The following is a 16,433-nucleotide window of genomic DNA, read 5'->3' on the forward strand; positions in this document are numbered from 1 at the left end:
CATTCAAGAGCTTTGGGTGATAATTTATCTTGTCCTTGAACAAGCATAAAGCATTTACATCCAAAGATCCTTAGTCTATTAAAATCTGGAGTAATTTTAAATAATTTTTCAAAAGGTGATACATTTTTTAAAGAAGAAGAGGGCATACGATTGATAAGATATGTTGCAGTAAGAAGAGCTTCGGCCCAAAAGTTTTTAGGAACATTTTTAGAGACAAGAAGTGTTCTTGTGATTTCAATTAAATGTCTATGTTTCCTTTCCGCAAGACCATTTTTTTGCGGAGTTTTAGGACAAGATCGTTGGTGCAAAATTTCATTTATTTTGATACTCTAAATGACCTTCTAGTTTGTATTTCTATATGGTTTTCATCATCAATATATTTTTCAGAAGCACATGGATGTTTGGAATCACTATGCTTGGAATATTGAATATATCTTTGATCCTTATGAGGTTGTTCTTCTCTAACCTCATTATCAAGAGATTGTTCTTCACTTAACTATATCATTTCTAATTTTCATTCAGATCAACATACAATCATCATACTTTGGAATTAAATCCAACAAGAAAGAATACTCCGTTATTTTATTGGATTTTTCAATTTCAAAAAAACTTTTTCTTTCTAAGGAAAACACATTCTTTGAAACATATAACTTTTTATTTCTAAAAACAAAACATATATAACCTTTTTTATTATTTACATACCCCAAAAAAATACAAGGAATAGCACAAGGAGAAAGTTTAGCATTTTTTACGGTAAAAACAAAACATTTACACCAAAAAACTCTCAATCTAGAGTAATCATGGATTAGTTTAAATCAGAGTTACCGAAAATGCCTAGGTAAGTGGGGAAGCACGCTTCCCCGAAGCGCATTTCGGAAGTGCGAAACGTTGCGCTTTCAAAATGCGTTGGGAAGCGCAATTTTTTTGGAAGCTCACTTCCCCATTTTTATTTTTTATTTCTTTCTCTTTTTTCGTTTCCCCCTTGCTTCCGGTTCGCTTCCTAGGTCGCTTTCGGTTCGCTTCCTAGGTCGTTTCCGAGACGATTCCTGATTCGCTCCTAAGTCGTCCCACACTTTCCGCTTCCTAAAATTTTGAAAGTGCCTCGCTTCTCGTATCGCTTCCCGCTCCCGCTTCCTCGACTGACAATCATGGTTTAAATAGTTTTTCAATTGGTGACACATTTTTTGAAGAAGAGGATGGTATTTTATTAATGAGATAAACTGCAGTCAATGTGTCTTCAACCAAAATTCTTTAGGTACTTGGTTTTTATAATAAGCAAAGTTCTTGTTGTTTCTATAATATGCTTATGTTTTCTTTCAGCTAAACCATTTTGTTGTGGAGTGTAAGGACAAAATTTTTAATGTATAATACCATTTAAATTTAGGTAGTCTTTAAATAAAAATTTTCTCCCTAAATCAATGCAAAAGATAGAAATGTCATTTTTGAATTTATTTTTAACCAAATTGTGTAATATTTGAAAATATAGAAAAACTTCAGATTTGTGTTTAAGGAAATGGATCCAAGTATGTCTCGTAAAGTCATCCAAAAAAATTACATAATACATAAAACACCCTCTGATATAACGAGTGTTGGGCCCCAAACATCCGAATGTATTAACTCAAGTGGTCGAGAAGAAACAAAGGTTCTTCCTTGAAATGGTAATCTTTTCATTTTGCCAAGAATACAATTTTTACATTTGAAATTTTCAAAATTATAAAAGTTTTTCATCTTTGAAAAATATTAAATCTTGGATACATTAAGGTGGCCAAGCCTTTTATGCCATAAATCCAAATCTAATTTTTGAACATTACAATAAAATGTATTCTTGGGTATTTTCAAAAAATTCATGTAGTACACGCTTCCTTCTCTATAGCCTTCTCCAAGCAGCTTTCCTTACTAGCGGTCTTGCACTAGACAACCACAAGAAGAGAAAGAAACATTACACCATGGTCAGATAATTGAGAAACAAACAAAAGATTTAAATTTAATTTAGGAATATATCTAATTTTTGGAATATAAAATTCATGTAGTACACGCTTCCTTCTCTATAGCCTTCTCCAAGCAGCTTTCCTTACTAGCGGTCTTGCACTAGACAACCACAAGAAGAGAAAGAAACATTACACCATGGTCAGATAATTGAGAAACAAACAAAAGATTTAAATTTAATTTAGGAATATATCTAATTTTTGGAATATAAAACATTTTTGAATTTGAGAAATGTTTTTAAATTTTTTTATTTCTTTTATCTCAAGAGATGTCCAATCAGTAGTAAATACATTTGATCCACTTAAGTTATGATATTCGGTTAACACATCACCATTTGGCCTCATATGAAAAGAGGCACCTAAGTCAAGAAGCCAAAGAGATTTACCAGGATCGGAGATTCCGAAGGAAAAAACCGTGGCTTCAGTTGATGAGGATCTTTTGAGTAGAGGTTGAAAAGCTTTCAGTAATTGTATCAAGGACATGTTATCAATGGATGAATCTTGTTTTACATCACTTGACTCTTGTGGAGATCCAATAGAGGCAACTTTCTTCTCATAAGGTCTTTTTAACTTAGGACAATAAGTTTTTACGTATCTCGGTTCTCGACAATAATAGCAAATGACTTTCTTCCTTTCATACTCATTGCCTTATTTTTCATAGTGTTCGTCATTTGACCTTCCATAGTGTAGTGGTTTGTAGGTACGAACAAAGTTTTCCATCTTAGATACGGTTAGAATCGAGTCATCATCACTCTTAGAAGACTTCTTTTTAAGCCTATTTTCTTCCATAGGTCTTCAATTGTATCTTCATTAGAGGGAACTTTCCTTCTATAAAGAAGAGCTGATTTAGTAGATTTAAATTTCGGTCTTAGACCATTGATAAATTAATATAAATGCTCTGCATCAATTTATTTTTGGTGGAGTTATATATCTTTGAGACAATGCCATCTAGAATCAAGAAGAGCCAACTCATTCCAAAGATTAGATAACTCACTGAAGTATTCTCTAATACTTCTTTCTCCTTGAGTTATAGTGTGAATTTTGTCTTGCAAATTGTACGCATGTGCAATATCTTTAAGAGAATATATTCTCTTAAGGTAGTCTTGTGTATTATTTGCATGTTAAAATTTGGCAAGACTAGAGCACTTCTTGATATCGACATTACTAATGGGCCAAGACATAATCTTGGCATGCCCCCATTTTCTACTCTTTCCATTTTTTCTTATAGGTGACCATAACATTGATCTTTTCAACCTCCATAAAGGGTACTTTTTTTCACTTTCTATCTTAGTAAGAATTAGTTTGGATTCCAAATCAGACTCGTTCACTAATCTCCACAACCTTTTTCCCCATATGAGGTGTTTCATGATTGAATCTCAGGTTGCATCATTTGTATCATTGAGCTTGATGGGTTTAATGGTCATGTTCTCATTGTCATCTATTTTTGTAAGGGCTAAAGAGGATAAAAAAAGACAGAGAGGAGGGAGAAAAGGAAGACAGAGGAAAAAAAAGAGAAAAATAAAAAGATCACGAGCGCTCTCCCACCAAGCGAGTACCACCAATAAACAAGCACGAACATTCCTCCACAAAGTGATCACCACCAATCTTTTTCTTGAAACACAATCACGTTTTCACAAGCACTTGAATAAATTTGCAAAAAGAGGCTTCAACTCTTTCAAATTTTGAATAGCATGCTTCCCAATGCACTGAAAGCACCAAAGATAAAATCAGCTTGATCATCAAGCTCTGATACCATGTAAGGAAATGAGTTCCTCCAAAAGATGTTCACCAAATCATCTAAAGTGGACACTCAAAAGAGTTCCATCAAAACACCAAAAAAGAGCACTCAAAAGCCACAAATGGGCTCACACACAAAACCCACCAAAGGTAGCTAGCACAAGGCTTATTGATAGTGAACCATGCAAGAAGCTTGGTTTATGAGAGGGTTGCACCCTTATTTATACACAGGAAAAGGGGTCTCCATAGAGACGTTGGGAGTGCCCCAATGACTCTAAAATAGAGTCGTTGGGCCTCCCCAAAAAAACTAAAAACTAAACTAATCCTAGTTACACACACACACACACACACACACATATATATATACACACATTTTTAACAGAACAATCCACAGTTGCATACTACCTCGTCCAAAATTGAATAAATGAAATAGGTTTCTTTAAAAAAAATAAAAGAAAATAGATGTTCCTGTGCTATGTAACTATAAAGAGAAAAAGGGGATCAGATAGACTGCATCTATGTATCTTGCTCCACAGCCGAGCAAATTGCTTTTCCTCTGGATAAGCTTTGCCCATTTAACTATATTCAAACAATTAAGAGACTCAAGCAGGAGTACTCTCTCCCTCTCTCACACAGACACACACACAACACATCCACACAAAAAGGTGAACTTGCTCACTTGCTTTGACAGGTGGATCTACCAATTGCTAAAGTCATGCTGTATAGGATCTTCATAGTGCATATGTGGGTAGTTCAACTAAAGTCATGTTGCATTCTAGGCCCTATATCACCTACTTAAGGGATTTTCTTTGGTCAAAATGTTGTATCTTGAACCCATGCTGGTCTGTTCTACATTATATCAATGTAAGACACCCTCCTATTCTCTAGAACCTCAAGCTCAGTTTTATCTTTTGTGATAAAACTCCAGCATCTCTTACCACCATCTTTTGTTTCCCTTTACAACCATGCTTGTAACCTCGAAGGAGATTTAATGGATAAATACTAAATGCTCCATTATGCATAATTGGTTGTAGCCAGTGATTCCTACAATTCTTTTCCAGTATTGTATATTTGTAATACAAGTCTATATTTTTTGCTATGGTACTGTTTCACAGGCATTCATGGCTCTCAATGATGTTGATGCTGCTGCTGAAAGCTTTAAAAAGGCTTTAGAGTTGGAACCAAATGATGGTTGGTGTACTTCCTAACTATTTAGGAATGTAGTGTCTATTTATGTAGGGACTTGGATTCTAGATCTTATGGTGTGTATTTCTGTCCGGTATTCTGTAGGAGGAATAAAGAAAGAGCTTGCTGCTGCAAGGAAAAAGGTTTGTAAAATGAATCCTGACTAGTAATTATAGGTGTTTGATAGTGGGACGTCTCTTGATGCTAAGAATGTGTTGCAGATTGCTGATAGAAGAGATCAAGAGCGGAAAGCTTATTCCAAGATGTTTCAATAAGCATGTAAGCTTTATGTGGAGGTGTCCCTCTTGCTGGTTGAGATTTTATGAATTTTGTTGTGTGCTAATGCTCAATACAGTATTTTGTAGAGGCTGGCTCTGATTTCTACCTTTGCAGTTGAATTATTTTTGGGAGGAAATAGGCCAACATTACCTCCAAACAACCTCTGATATGTTTTTCTTCCATACAATCTCTTGTCAACATACATGAACTCTAGATAGGTGGGTGAACGTTCTGTTGCTTGTTTCCCTTGCTATGGTGATTTTTCTGAGTCATAATTCTTCAACTTTCAGGACTTTTCACTAAGGGCCAAGGATAGTTCTGGATCCCTTGATGACTTGCATATGCAGAACACCAATTTTGTTGTGGGCAGTTTGCTAAAGTTAGAGGGGGATATGATGGACTCATGATTTTTTGTTTCCAACTGACATGTAGCATAATAAATACTCTCTATCCTGTCTATTCTCTCGTTCTTGTGAATTTTAATGAATGAATCATGTTTCATGTTACTAAAATTGTTAACCCCCCTGAATTCCTCTTGAATCCCTTCACTGCAACTTTGGTGGAATGCTGCTGGCATTCAAGTCTTAATCTGCTTAATCGAACCCAGTACATGTTCTTAGCATGGCCTGTTTGTTAGGAAATACATTTGGATCGAGTCGTGTTGATCGTAGAATTTTGGTACATTGAAGCCCACTGATTTTTTAAGTTCTTGGAAAACCTGCATGCACATCATGCTTAAATGATCTAAAACATTTTTTTACTAAATAAGTTGTTCTGATCATACACAGGCTTGATTCACAAAGCATTCAATGAAAAGAAAGATAGAAAATCAATGGGCTACTAGATGGCATGTTACTGTCTATAATAGTGGCACACACTATACATGCATACACATATATGAATGTTGGGCTTGAGCGGAAAACCTTTATTTTAGAAATGTTTTTAAAGTTTTTGAAAATTGTGTAAATGCTTTTTTGAAATAGAGGAAAACGGTGAGATTTGAACCCATGCCACTTACAAAGATGACCAATGACTTATCCCTTAGGGTAAGATCCGTCTTTGTGTTAGCATTATTAACAAAATATATATATAAATCTATGTTTTTTTATAATTATGTGAGCCAAGCTTATTCGTCGTGGATTGTCTGTTCAAGCTTGGCTTGTTTACATACCCTTGTTCAAGTTCAGCCCATTTATTTTTTTGAACGAGTTCGAGCCGAGCTTAAATGGGTCAACCCTGAGTTATCTCGTCTCATTGTGCATCCCTACCTGATCCTATCCCGTAGTTGGGTGGGTCTCTCATCCGATTGGTTTGCAAGGAACGACTCATGTAATACCTTCAGCACACAAATGAATGAGGGGCCCTTATCCCCAGCTATCATCTTATCGAAAATAATAATAATTTTGCAAATTGGTCTCTGCCATATAGCTGATTTGCAAAAAATAGTCCTTGCCTTGTGACATTTTGCAAATCAGTCTCTCCCTTCTCATTAACCCTTGTAAACCAGCCTTGAGGTTAACAGCTATTGGTTTTCTTGATGGTAACTGTTAAAGGGCAGACAAATTTCAAAATGTGAGTAAGGTAGAGACTAATTTGCAAAAAGTTAATAGACTAACAACTATTTGATGAAGGGCATTATGGTGACAAGTTAACCAGGAACCCGATCCAGCGTTTTGGGCAGAACACATATGTAAGTGTTCTGCCCAATTAGGGTGAGCCACGTAGTAGCTGCCCCCCTATAAAAATGGATAGCCTCCCTATTAAAGGCGGACCCAGTGTACTGACCCCTTCTTAAAAGGGCCGAACACTTTATAAGTGTTCGGTGAAAACACAGGGCCATACCTCAAATAACCATGGTCGGTGTTTGACCCTGGCCAAACTAACAGCTGTTGACAGAAGGACCAGTTTGTAACGACGGTGAGAAAGATGAGCTCTGATTTGCAAAATGGTATAAATGTGGGACTATTTTGCAAATTGGCTATAAGGTGGAAACCAATTTGCAGTCCTATGGGCTTGGTAATGGTTTACCGGGGTACCAAACCCTATAGGGTCCGGGTATGGTGATAAATAAGAAGACTTGATTAAGACCGGGGTCTGGACTTGAAGGTTTGATTAATACATGGAACTGGGTATAGTTTGTGAAATTTTATATCAGACCCTGGCCTGACCTAAGTTTCGATTAAGACCCATAATTTTCAATGTAAAAATAATAAAAAATATTGTGTTACTGGGTATGGACTGGGTCTAGTTCATGTAGTTCTTATCGAGTCCGGGTATGGTTTCTTATCGAGTCTGATTAGACTCAGCTTCAGACCCGATATCATACCCAAAAATTGGGGCCAGGTCTGGTTTCACCTGAATCCGAACCAAACCCGACCTGTTGACACCCCCTACTTCTAGGACTCCATGCAGCCCACTGAAAAAGCCTTCTAACTAGAATAGACAGACTAATCATCTCTCTCTCTCTCTCTCACACACACACACACACACATGCACGAATTATCAATGATAAGATATTGATCAAAATATAAGCTAACACTACCTACCCATGCTACCAGTGATCACATTCGGACAATTGGATTTTTATCTAAGCTATGGCTCAAAATGCAGTAGCAGAAATAGTAAACAGGCCAAGATGAAAGAGATGAAGTATCAAAATATGTCTTCAATATAGACAACAAAATGAAAGGACCATTGTGCTATCATATGATCTAGTTTTATGAAGCATACAGCTGATCTAGTTCATCTTCTGCATTTGAAAACATAGGAAATTCAGATTTTCACTATAGGGAAAAAAATCATGTAAGAAAGTTCCATTTTCCTTGAATGGAACAACTCAGCATTAATTTCATGGAATTAATTAGTCTGATCTTTCTCTTTTTCATTAAAGAAGGGTGGTGGAGATAGCTCATAAGTTTTCATTTGGGGGGATAATTTGCAAGTATCCAACAGATTACTAGAAAAATGAATACAGCAGACTTATCTTTTAGTTTGCTTTCTCTCCTTTTTCTGATGATTATCTTTTCTACATGCTTTTATTGATGATGAACCTCCTTTTTATGGAAGCTACAAAACAAAAGTTCAATCTTTGGTATTAGTCAAAAAGACGAAGGATCAGGTCAGATGCAGTGGATGCCGTTCATCTTAAAAATGAACGACAACCCTGAAACAGTGAATATGGCTCATTGTGAGCCGTTCATTTTAAACCATTCAGATGCCGTTCATCCGGAACACCAACGGCATCCGGAAAAAAACGTGAGACCCATCCAAGTGATGGGCGTCTCATCCGTATAAGTTTGGATGCCGTTCATCTTGAGATCAACGGCATCACACTGACATGATCCCATCTCAACTAAATTTTTTCGTTCAGTTCACACTTGGGAGGAAAAGACACGTACCACTCATTGTACATGTTCATCATGATTTCTTCATCATGGTCATCATCATTGACAATGACCATATTTCAACATCACCACCACCACACCATGAGTGGCCATCACTATCATCATTGGAAAGACGGGCATTCATGGTCCCTTTGGTTTTTCTTTTTTGAAAGGCGCTGAGGTTAATCAGACCCCCACCAGTTATTCAACTGTACCATTGGGTTTTGAACCTGCAACGTCTCACCACAAGGAGAAGTGCACTGACAACTCCTACCAAACACTCGGAGCCCCCCGTTGGTTTCCATGGTCCTTTTGATGCTAATAGCAAAGTCAGGCATCCAGGTCCACAGAAGGCTTGATTCATGGAGGGCGGATCCGGTGCAATCGCATTGCAGAATTTGAGTGCACCCTTGAGCCTGACTACAGGGGTACAAACTGCTAGTCATGGGGCTCAACAGAAGATGGGAGCAGATCAGGTGCAGCGGTACACTTTAGTGTGCAATGTGATTGATTGCACGTGATCTGCCGTCTGATTGATGCCCCCTGCAAGCCTAACAATTTTTTTTTCAATAAGAGGAAAAGTCACCGCTTTAGTGTTGGACGTTTCGATATAAGCCTAGAGGTACCACGTTAACTGTGGCCCTGTTTTGGTATCCGCTGCCTATAACTCCATTAGTATTCTCTCCCCGCCCACAGGCAATAAGTTTCCTGTTGGCTTCAGCCTTGTGGTAAAGGATGCACACCTCGTGTATTGAACTCGCGATGTCCTTCAAATTGAATGCCTTAATCCAGCCTGCTAGCCAGGTGTGCGGAGCCCTTGTGGACGTAAGCCTTAACAATTTGCAGCAATGATTTAACCAGACCATGTTGGGACCTGCAAAACCTTGGTCCCAACATGGTCATGAACGCCATACCATATCCTGGCTCACAACTCACAAGTAGGCCATCCATGCATTCTCTAATCACCCCCAATTATTGTGGTCGTCACCCTCCCCAGATCAACTTGCCCCCACGTTCACACAACCAAATCTAGTTGATTAAGAGGAAAGACACTGAGTTTGGGTCCTTTTTTTTTTTTTTTTCATAAAAAGGCTTCATTGCATGTGCACACACACATTCAAGTCCCACATTTGCGTGCCATGAGTCAAACCTTTTTAGCCCATTACTAATCATGAAGTTTCCTTTTTAATTTTCACCAAATTTTGTAGTCCAATTTATCAACCAAGTTTTCCTTTCACTAGCCGATTGGTACTAACATTCACAATTGGTTCTAAACACCAAGCAGGCCTCAAGGAGGGGTTGGAGTAGTGGGGTGTGGGGCTTTGGCTGCTAGACAGGCAGTCAAGGTCCGATTCCCATGGGCATCACTCCTCTGCGCAAGCCAACGCATATCATAGGCCTTGGGGCAGGGGTTCTAGCTTTGAAGTTTTATGCTGTCAGCACGACGACCGTAGGTATGGCAGGCTGAGCCAGAGTGACTAGGTATTCATGTCGAGTGTGGTTTCTTCAGGTTATAAATCCAAAAAAGAAGAATCCCAAGGTGATGAATATTTTTCTATCCTTCTCGACCTTTTTTCTAGACCACGAATTCAGTTATGAACATGAAATATTGTTCAATTTTAATGATGCAGTTGAAAACGTCTAATTGGCACGCGATTTCGATCGACCCTTGGCTTGATAGCTTCTTCTTTTGACAACCATGGGATTTGAACCCAAGATCCCATGAAAAAGATGCTTGATTCAACCATACATATCCAATTACTCTATTGTTCATGTACCCTTATATAATATTCTTAATGAAAAGCGACACAAGAATAGCATGATCTATGTCCTTTTAGCAGTGTATGTATGACTAGGGATGTAAACAGTTCTGCTTTTGATTGGATGTGGCCAATACTATGTTCGATTAATCAGATGTTGGCTAAATAGATTTGAATTTGGACTCAGATTCAGACTTTGAAAAGCTCATACCAAATTCATTTTTTTTACATGTAAACAGATTCAGATATTTATCGAATTCGGTCTCAAAAAATCAAAACTGTATCTGAATTCCGTTATAACTGGATATGGTTTTGGCTTACCAAATGCTTAACTAAACAGAATTGAATTTGGTCAGATCTCGGATAAAATCCGATCCATTGGCATCCCTACATGTGACATAACATGCACCCATCACGTTCGAACAATATCATTAATTCCTAAGTTTAAATTAAGCCTTTGCATTATTCGTAACTGGTATTAAAAAATATTATCCATTATCTTATGGAGTATATACAAGAGCATTTCATTAGCTCTTAAGAGGGCAATATAAAGATTTAAAGAGGGTCAAACTTAGTATGAGTCAATATCTTAAATAGATATAAGACCGATTCTTCCTTTACATACACATATTCACTTTATTAATCATTCATTCTAAAGTGAAAAACAATAAAAAATCATAAATAGTTCAAAAGAGTTTGCTACGACATTGATTTTGACAAGCCACTGTACTCAGCAGGAGATTTAGGGAGAGACTTTTATCTGTACAGTCAATTATCTTGAAAGTAGTAGATTATAGAAAAAATATCTTCGAAGTAGTGGATTATAAAAAATCATAGGCATTTGGAATCTAGCAGTCTATGGTAGTTGGAGAAGGAAGTATGTAATCCACAAATTTTGTGGATTTGGTACTTCCCACCTGTTTGTTTGGGAGCCAGGTACCTTGTTTCCAAACTTAGAGAAATATAAGGTGATTCGTGTGATGATAGTGTGCTTTATTTAGTGTGAAAAAAAAAAAATACAGCTACCAACTACCATAGTTGAAGATAGCATGGATACCCTCACGTTGAAGAGATTGAACTGTTGGTTCTGTTGATAGATTTTGGGATTTTGCAAGATTCTGGGCCTATCCCATATGTGCTGAGAGTCTTACATGTAGTTTTGTAAATACAAAAACTATTGCAGTACTATGACCATCGGGAGAAGAACTGGGGTGGGAGTCGTCGACTACCACCTTACTTACCTCATGATAGAGGTAGTCGATTTGTGGAATTGGCGTCGGTAAATGCCTTTCCAGTTACCTTTTTCCTGCTTTTCCCTCCATCCCAAACGCTTTTTGGGAGTTGAGTATTCCACAATTCTGCTCTACGGTGTGCTTCCAAACAGGGCCTAAGTGTCAAGGGGGTCTATTAGCCCACACGGGTTTCGCTCGTCTGGTAAGGGCGACTTGCGAATGTGAGCAAGTTGACGGGACGCCACAACTTCGAAACCCATGTGTAGCGTCCCTTGCTGGTAGGTCAAAATTGAGAGTACTGCCCGATAGTCAGGGGGACCTCAAAGGTTTTACCAACCAAAGGCTGGCCAATGTGCGGTCGGTGATGGGAGGTTTTTCCCTTGGATTATCCAAAAAAAGTAATGGGGTTCATTAGGACCGTTTGTGTGTTACAGGAATTGTTTTCCTTTTTTGAAAGCAATGGAAAGGAAGATTTATTAATAAAGAAAGGAAGGGACAGAGAGAGATGGAGAAGAAAAAACCAGGTCAGGAATTGCTAGGACAATTTGCTAGCAGTAGCAAATAATGATGTGCATCTGATAGTAACCATCCAACCGAATCAGGGTTGGCTGGCCTCTTTGATATTTGAGGCCACCCTCAAATGAAAAAAAATATATAATGCTTATATTTCACATGCTGAGGGCCTCCAATGAGTGCCTCATGCTGAAAAAAAAATATGAAGAAATATGGGCCTCCAATAAAATATGCCTACGGCCTCAGCTTCTCTTGAGCCGCCCCTAACCGAATTCATCTTTGTCTGTCCACATTCTCACCAGTTCATATATATATATGATCGTTGTGGTTCATATGCATTCTTTTGGATGGCTGGCAACTTTCATTCTTTTCAAGTGCGTGCTCAATGAACCATGTCCCTGTATTTGTCATGAAGTCCTATTGGCTCTAGAGGTGTCAATGGGCGGGGTTTGGTTCGGACCCAGGTAAAATCAGACTTGGATTAAATTTTTGGGTATGGTATCAGGTCCGAACTCGAGTCTAATCAGGTCTACTGTAAGAAAAACTATACCCGATAAAAACTACATGAACCAGACCCGAACTATACTCAGTAAAATAATACTTTTTTATTATTTTTACATTGAAAAATTAGGAGTCTTAATTGGAACTCGGGTCGGGCCCGGATCTGGTATAAAATTTCACAAACTATGCCTGGGAGCATGTATTAATCGAACCTTCAAGTCCAGACCCGGCTCTTCTTATTTGTCACTATACCTGGACCCTATAAGGTCTGGGTCGGGTCCGGGGTAGACCGGACCCGTTGGTGCCTCTAATTAATTGGCTCTGCCACAATTGCAAAAGACGGAAGAATATGGTTATTATTATTATTTTTTCTTTTTGATAGGCAAGCAGCAGACCCCTACCAGTTATACAACTATACCATTGGGTTTTGAACCTCCAACGTCCCAACACACCAGACAACAGGAGTCCCCAAGAAGGTGATTATAGATAAAAAATGAGTTGTTCATATCCAATTATGAAACTTTAGCGGTTCATTATTAAATTTTTTTTATGGGGTACACTAGTATGGCAATGAATTGACATGACCAAGTTTGTGAATTACATTAATGTTTCAACTTAGACAAACTTCATAAATTCTATTATTTATGCTATGACAAGTTAATGAATTCCTGTAGCCCTGACAGTGATGCTCACCTGGCTAACTGGAGAAGGGATGCAAGGATCGATTAAGTGCCTTCCTACATGACAACATGACTGAGTGGGCCTGCATTCTGTTGCTGTGGGGTTCATGGAATGCTGGCATGTCAGGCACTTGAGCACGCCCTGGATATCATTCATGGCTACTGGTGTTGGCTGGGGCACATGGTCCGGAGATATCCCCACATCAGGGCGAGCCCTGAGGATGCTATGAACCAATGTTATCAGTATCGGTGGGTTATTGGCCTGTATCGGCTATTTTTTAAATAAATAAAAAATACTAAATTTTGATTTTATTATTTTTTATATTATTTTGATTGTTTTAACACATGCCACGATTGTCACATGATACTTTTTTATTATTTTCTGACTGATACAGAACGATTCACTTGAGTATCAGTATCGGCCGGTACAGCTGAATAGGTAGCCCAACAATTCAGGGTCGAGACTGATACTGACAACATTACTAGGAACGCTAAACCTAAGGATGGTAAATGAACCAAGCAGCTCGTGACTTGGCTCCGTTCGGTTGTCACAAACTTGTTTGTGATCGGCTTCATTTAGCTTAAATGAATTTAGCACAAAAACAAAGTGTTTTGTTCGGCTCGACCCGGTGAGTTTGTGTGTGTGTATATATATATATATATATATATATATATATATATATATATATATATATATATATATATATATATATATATATATATATATATATATATATATAAATAACATGATTTTTTTTACACGAGCCAGCTCATGTTGGTTTTGGGACGAGCCAAGCTTGAGCTCGGCTTGGCTAAACAGGAGCCCGAGCCGAGTCATGAGCTTGATTTACTATTAAATGAGCCGAGCCCTGAACATGTGCTGTTCAGTTCGTTTGGCCCGTTTATGAGCCCTAACTAGACCTGAGGGGTTTTATTGGTGGAGCCACAACCATACTGTTTAGCAGCCCATGAAAACCGGGTTTTCCCTTGGCCTAGCCCAAAAATGTTCAAGAATAAAGCAAATTCATTGAACAATCACATCTTGCTACTTTAAAGGTATTATTGGTTTTTTTGTTGCGTGAAGCATAACCAAGTTTAGATAGATTCCAAGAACTGTCATGTTAAATATGTGAGATAAATTCACTTGATTATTTTTGTAAATTAAAATAAAAACGAATTTCTTTCTTTCTGTCTGGGAGTACACAAGTTTGGTGTATGTAGACATTTGCATACTGGCAGATATTTGATGATAGATAAGAAGTTACTCCATTATCAATTATGGGGTTGGTCTATAGAAAAGCATAAAGCAGGTGATGGAGATGATGCTGAAGGTCGAGTAGTAATCAGGGAAGCACATGCTAAGCCATAAAGCACAAAGGGTCATTGATCTTCTTCCACAGACTCAGTGGTCCATGCTTACCCCTTTTTCTACATCACACTTGGACACATCAACTTTCCCTTTCCCAACTTGCATCTTGGGTGCTTTATCTTCCATTCTCCTCACTTCAAATTAAGATTCCCATCCCCCCCTTAGACACCGACACCCACACCCACATCCCATATTCCTTTGTTCATAAACCTTGTTAGTGCTCCACTAGCACTACCATTCTCAACATCATAATTCATATCCCAGTATCCCATATATCTCAATTCACCCCTCCCTCTTACATGCTAATCAATGGAAATTCCGGTCACGTCACCACAAACGAGGTCTTTGCTCCATGCCTCTGCCAAGAAGAGATCAAGAACAAGCCAGTTTTTTCGATTGTTCAACTTCAAATTGTTCCCTATGCTCACCACTGGGTGTAAGATGGTAGCATTACTTGGCCGGCCTCGTAGTAGCCTAATATACGGCAATTTTGCAATCGCGACCTTGTTTGGCTGTAGGAGAGGTAAGGTGAGCTTGGCCTTGCAGGAAGATCCAACATGTGTGCCTATGTTCATATTAGAGCTACCAATGCTCACTAGTACATTGCTTAAGGAGATGGCAACCGGCCTAGTAAGAATTGCACTAGAGAGTGAGACTAGGACATACAAGAAGAGGCTGTTGGATGAGATGGTGTGGGCTGTGTACTGCAACGGACGAAAGACAGGGTACTGCATCAGGAGGAGGCACATCTCAGAGGAGGAGCTCAATGTCATGCAGATGTTGCGTGGCGTGTCGATGGGGGCCGGAGTTTTGCCGTGCCAACAGCCAGAGAATGAGGTTGCAGATGGAGAACTTACATACATGAGGGCACGCTTTGAGAGGGTGATTGGCTCAAAGGACTCGGAGGCATTCTACATGATTAATCCGGATGGGAACGTCGGTCCGGAGTTGAGCATCTTCTTTGTTAGGATGTGAAAAGAGAACATGCTATTCTTTGCTGGTGTCTGAAACTTGATATTGTTTGTAGATATTTGAATTGCTTAACTTTGAATTGAATCAAAACCAAAGTGTTGAAACATTCTATATTATCCTTGTTGCTCTTGCATAAGCTATGTGGTAATTGTTATTGAATGGTTAATAGATTTGTAATAAGTGATCGACTGATTGGTGGTCAACTTTCTACTCTTAATTAAAGATTGTACAATGATTTTGTTATAACTATTGCATTTTCCTACCAAGACAGACACCACTGTTTTGTACCCGTAAGAGGGTTTTTCTAAGCCAAGAAATTCAATGACCCACTTGTGCCCATTTTGCAACTCAGTGGTATTTATCTCTTCCACTTTAATCCAGCAATTTGGTAGGGTTAATATTTGGTGCTATTCAAGGCTAGAAAAGCAATCGACTATAAATCACCTTTTTCACATTTTTTACGGTCCTTTTTTTTTTTTTGCAGATTGTACCTTATGGATACAATTTACAAGGTTTGTTTAGTAGGAAATGAATTTTGAATCATGTGATTGCAATATGCATGTTTTAAATGCTTAAAAAATCACCGGCCTATAATACACTAAAATTTTATCACTCAAAAAATCATATTTTTATATCAAAATATTACGATCAAAGGTTTCATCCTTACCAAACGAACTATATTGAATGCATCTATGTGGTTAGATTGAGTTGTGCCTTCAATAGCATCAAATATTAACAGGAACTATAATATCCCAAATATAAGATTGAAGAATTATTGTTGTTCTGGAAATGAGTTGTTGGCTTCTCATGCGAAGGATAGAAGACCACATGCTTGGC

The 16,433-nt window shown here is 38.1% G+C and overlaps 1 protein-coding gene and 1 pseudogene across 3 annotated transcripts in view; both read left to right on the plus strand.

Moving 5' to 3' along the window:
- The window catches only part of LOC149816177 (peptidyl-prolyl cis-trans isomerase CYP40-like), a 62,430-nt gene extending 56,424 nt beyond the window's left edge, over positions 1 to 6,006 (plus strand). Inside the window, exons 6-10 of one of the 2 annotated variants that reach the window (XM_089988163.1) lie at positions 4,838 to 4,913; positions 5,013 to 5,050; positions 5,129 to 5,186; positions 5,263 to 5,404; positions 5,477 to 6,006. In XM_089988163.1, the coding sequence (XP_089844289.1) occupies positions 4,838 to 4,913; positions 5,013 to 5,050; positions 5,129 to 5,182 (168 nt within the window). In that variant the 3' untranslated portion in view covers positions 5,183 to 5,186; positions 5,263 to 5,404; positions 5,477 to 6,006. The remainder of the gene's footprint in view (positions 1 to 4,837; positions 4,914 to 5,012; positions 5,051 to 5,128; positions 5,187 to 5,262; positions 5,405 to 5,476) is intronic. The other variant, XM_089988164.1, reaches the window with a different exon arrangement.
- An 8,820-nt stretch (positions 6,007 to 14,826) lies between these two features.
- LOC149816178 (protein MIZU-KUSSEI 1 pseudogene) lies at positions 14,827 to 15,813 on the plus strand (annotated as a pseudogene). Its single transcript, XR_016427630.1, has one exon. The product of XR_016427630.1 is annotated as a protein MIZU-KUSSEI 1 pseudogene (transcript).
- The last annotated feature ends 620 nt before the right edge of the window (positions 15,814 to 16,433 follow it).

This window comes from Nuphar pumila, chromosome 14 (assembly GCF_984573655.1).
Source record: "Nuphar pumila chromosome 14, dmNupPumi1.hap1.1, whole genome shotgun sequence".
Classification (NCBI taxonomy): Eukaryota; Viridiplantae; Streptophyta; class Magnoliopsida; order Nymphaeales; family Nymphaeaceae; genus Nuphar; species Nuphar pumila.